Source organism: Colletotrichum jinshuiense, chromosome 7, assembly GCF_051148585.1.
Source record: "Colletotrichum jinshuiense chromosome 7, complete sequence".
Classification (NCBI taxonomy): domain Eukaryota; kingdom Fungi; phylum Ascomycota; class Sordariomycetes; order Glomerellales; family Glomerellaceae; genus Colletotrichum; species Colletotrichum jinshuiense.
The window spans coordinates 3382417-3386379 of NC_139314.1; the positions used below are offsets into that span (position 1 = coordinate 3382417).

The window sequence follows — 3963 nt, forward strand, 5'->3', positions numbered from 1 at the left end:
TCAAACATAAATATAGCAAAACGGCCCATTCATCGTATCGAGCAGGTCACCCAGCTTCACCTTTGGCGCGTTGACGGCCAACTCGATATCATCGTTCAAAGTGCCATTGGGCGCCCCGAAGCCACCCATGCTCGTCGTGCCAGACACCGCCGTCAAGCGAGTGTTGAGATCCTGCATCTGCCAGATCCACCAAGTACGGTCAATCATACCGTGATGAAGCCAAAACGCCGGGTCAGCTGGTGAGTTGTAGAAGTCCTGTAGTTGGCCATGTTAGCGCGGCTCTTGGTCCCTATATGATAGGCGGTAGGCCTGAACGGCGCGACTCACTCCGCCAGGATCACCAGAAATGGTGAAATGTCCGCCGCCGTGGACGCCGGGGCTGCCTTTCTGCGCCTCTCCTTGCATCACAGTCTGGAACCAATAGATGTCGCGGTTCTGAGTGATGAGGTCGTACGTGTAGGCCTCGGATGTGAACTTGGATGAGTTGGGGTTGATGTCGCGACGGAGGCAACGAGGATTGTATCCCAACCCGTCCTGGCGTGGGTTGCGCGGCACGTCGTTCAAAACCGGAGCCACCGGGCCGAGGTTTGTTTTGAAGCTTCCCAGCACGTCAGTTTCGGCGATGCAAAAAAGCACATGCGGAGCAAATGTAGCGAAGACGTACTCTTTGAATGGCCCGTTCATGATGCAGCCGCCGCCATTTGCTGGCTGGATCGTCAAGCTGCCAAAGGCAATTCCCGGGTGGGCAACCTTGGACCCATCCCCGGACATGCTTGTCTCGTTGCCGTTAAAAACTGGTGAGTTGAGGGGGTCGGAGGCATAGTAGGGCCAATGCTCATACTGCAAAGCCTTAGTGCTGATTATACCCAAAGGCCATAAACACGGAGGAATTGACTAACCGGCTGGTAGCCTTTGTACCCACACTCTTCTCTCAACGCTTTCTCGTAGGCCCAGACATAGTATCGATGCCATGACAGGAAGTTCGCCTACGCCGAGCCAGATCAATACACATCTTTAAAGCATGGTCAGCTTTCAAACTTACAGTGCCATGGATACTCATCGTCTGCTGAATGTGTGTAGCCACAAAATCATCGTATCGGCTTCTTGATCCAGGGACGACTGACGAGGAGAATTTCGGGGGCGTCGAGGCGAGACACTTCACAGCCGAGATGTATTCCCTCCGCTCATCCAGTGTAAGCGACGACCTGGGTCATTAGTCTGAAAGCTGGATTACAATGCGGAACTTGAAACCAACCATTCTTTCCTTTTGATGGCTTTCTCGATTGTGCATCCATTTTTAGGCGGGTGTTGCGCCAGATACGTCTTGAGCTTCTCCAGGCCAGCATCCTGCAACTGGTCGACTCTGTCTCGCGGGTACGGGCCAGCGATAGCTTGGCTTGCCAAGGCCAAAACGAGGCCAACGGCCGGGATGCTTGGAACCAGCATACTGGAAATACGATTTGAGGTTTCTGGTATCAACGTTTACGATTTGCGCAACCTCGTAAGTAAATGAATCACACAACAAAAGGAGAAGGACCCAGGCTCATCGTTCGTTTTATCAACGGATGAAGAATGGTCCAAGCCATTGACTTAAGAGCCGAACGGGGCCCCGGTTTCATTTAGGAACTTCTGCCGTGCCTATTCAAAGCCGCATCGGGTTACATTGCCGTTGAGCCGGAATGAGATTTACGTTATGGTGTTCCCCGCAAGTTATAAATGCAAGATATTCCCAGAGTACCCAAATGGATTCGAGGGACCATTGCCTGTATTTTTTATGTGCCGACTTCTTTTTAAGCATAACAAAGTACCCATAGCCGTAATGGTCAATCTGAGTTGGTCTTCTGATAGACTCAACTAGGATCGAACCCTGCCGGTTAACGAGTAAGCTTTCAGGATTTCCAAAGGCTGTCAGGCACCAGAACCGCAGCATTCAGATGAAACCATGTCCGAGGCGAGAAGAGAAGAGTTTTCGAGCTCGATGTTACTCATTGTATGCATCTGCAGCCAATCCCGTCCTGTGACACAAGTTCTGCTTTTGGTTGACATAGAGTGAGGTTGCAACCGCTTGGCTTTTTCAAGCCGGCTAAAAGGGAAAATAACGCTACATATTGCATTGGATTGATTTCAACGTTATTTTTCTGGGGATACGGGCCGAAATTCTTGAGTAATGGGATTACCAGCCTGCATTACTACCAGCAGTGAGAAACTCGCTTGTAAAGCGCGGCAGTAGCAGAAACGACTTTAGTCATTCGACCCGAGGCATTTCATTTCAATCATATGGCAAGGTGAGTACTATTTATTGTCGGGGAAAAGGCTCTGTTTCTAGAGTGCCATTGTCCGGATAATACTCAATTCATATCAGCAGGCCTTACACTACCGGCTGAACAAGTATTTTTAACCGCACGGAACTTGAGGAATGAGGCTCATACCTTGGTCTTAGTCAGATGATTTGAAATGGCATTTAAACTACGTATGAGTGGCTATTCTCTCATAGATGCATATTGGTATCCTTAATTGCCGAGATGAGTTTCTTGTGCGAACTACCTTAGTTCAACTGCCGACAAGCTTCAATGGATTCCATGCTCAAAGGAACGCCACCGTATTGGTTGGGTCCTACTTCACCCTTCATGCCCAGTAGCAGACAGTCATGCCGTGGTTTCTAATTCATCTATCCAACAGTAAATACTTGAACAGGACTAAGATGACCGGGTTCAATACCGCCACAGGCATTGTAAGCCACGCCCAGGGGAGCATGCACAACCATCGCCGCCCAGTACTAGTTCTTTCATTTTCGCTTTCTTATAAGTAGCCTGGAGGTCTGATCAGAGATTTGAGAGGACATACAGCACGGCAGGCGGGCTGCGGCAGGACACAATCTAGTTTTCCAATCGCACGAGGGACGAATGTGTAACAAACTCAGAAACTACAGTCGGAGCGCAACAACCCACCCCCTTCCAAGGCTCTCTACAAAGTAGCATATGATAAAAGGAACTTTTTCTTTCTTTCTGATATTCATATAGACCAGCAAATCTACGGGCATCATGTACAAGGTGTATAGGGTAGATCAAAGGCGGAAACATACAGCCAGTAATTCCCGGGACCCGCAACTTTGAGTGCACGGTGCATGAATGTCGATAGGATAGGATGTGTTTCAGCGTGTTTATCTGGCCGTCCTAACATCGCAACGCCGTATCCGTTTTGTTGCTTCGATTTGAGGGGACGCCAAATCCCATGTTGAATTGTAGCTCCGACACAGGCGCTTCGGCTGATGCCAGAGATGCTATACAGCATATACTGGCTTCCCCAGTAGCAAGCGGACAACATGTTGCAATGCCGCTCGACTGACGAGAAATTGATATTGGCAACTGCGACGCCATGCATGCCTCTAAAGCCATGCTCGCGTAGCAACACAAAGGTTCATCGCGGCTCAGTTAGACCGACGTGTTCAGCCTTGCCAAGGTCCGTCCGAGGCCCAGCCTTTGACGGATTTCCACAAGTCGTGTCATCCTTTCAGGATGTCTACTCGCGACTCTGCAGCATGCAACTCCGCATGATGGAAGAACTTGGGCCGTTAGGCGTCCATTTGGGCCCCCAGCAACGCTCGCCAGCGCGGTGCGGAGCCCGCCGTCATCGGAAGCCGTCTTCAGACGGTGAATGGGCACAACACCATGTGTCAAACAACGCTTGCGTACGCCGACGAACGGCGGCATTACCCAGCCGTCCAATCGAGGCTCCGTCCGAAGCTGTGAAGAATCCATGCTGTACAACGCCAAGGAAAAAAAAGCCACCATGTAGAGCCACGTCTCAAATGTCGACGGTTCTAGACCTACAGCGGAATAAATAGAATAAAACACAGGACGAACCAAACCGGCCCCCCCCCCCCCCCCCCCCCCCCCCCCGTGCCGTGCCGTCGGATGCAAATCCCCCCACCCAAAGCCCCTTCCGAAGCAAAAATCAGCAACC

The 3963-nt window shown here is 50.8% G+C and overlaps 1 protein-coding gene across 1 annotated transcript; it reads right to left on the minus strand.

Annotated features, from left to right (window-relative positions):
- On the minus strand, positions 1-1446 carry EsH8_VII_000876 (tyrosinase family protein; the record flags this gene model as incomplete). The annotated part of the gene is made up of 5 exons (XM_083271009.1): positions 1-255; positions 328-840; positions 900-986; positions 1043-1205; positions 1256-1446. 5 exons carry the CDS (start codon positions 1444-1446, stop codon positions 1-3), a joined length of 1209 nt encoding a protein of 402 aa, XP_083128566.1.
- Positions 1447-3963: the final 2517 nt, after the last annotated feature.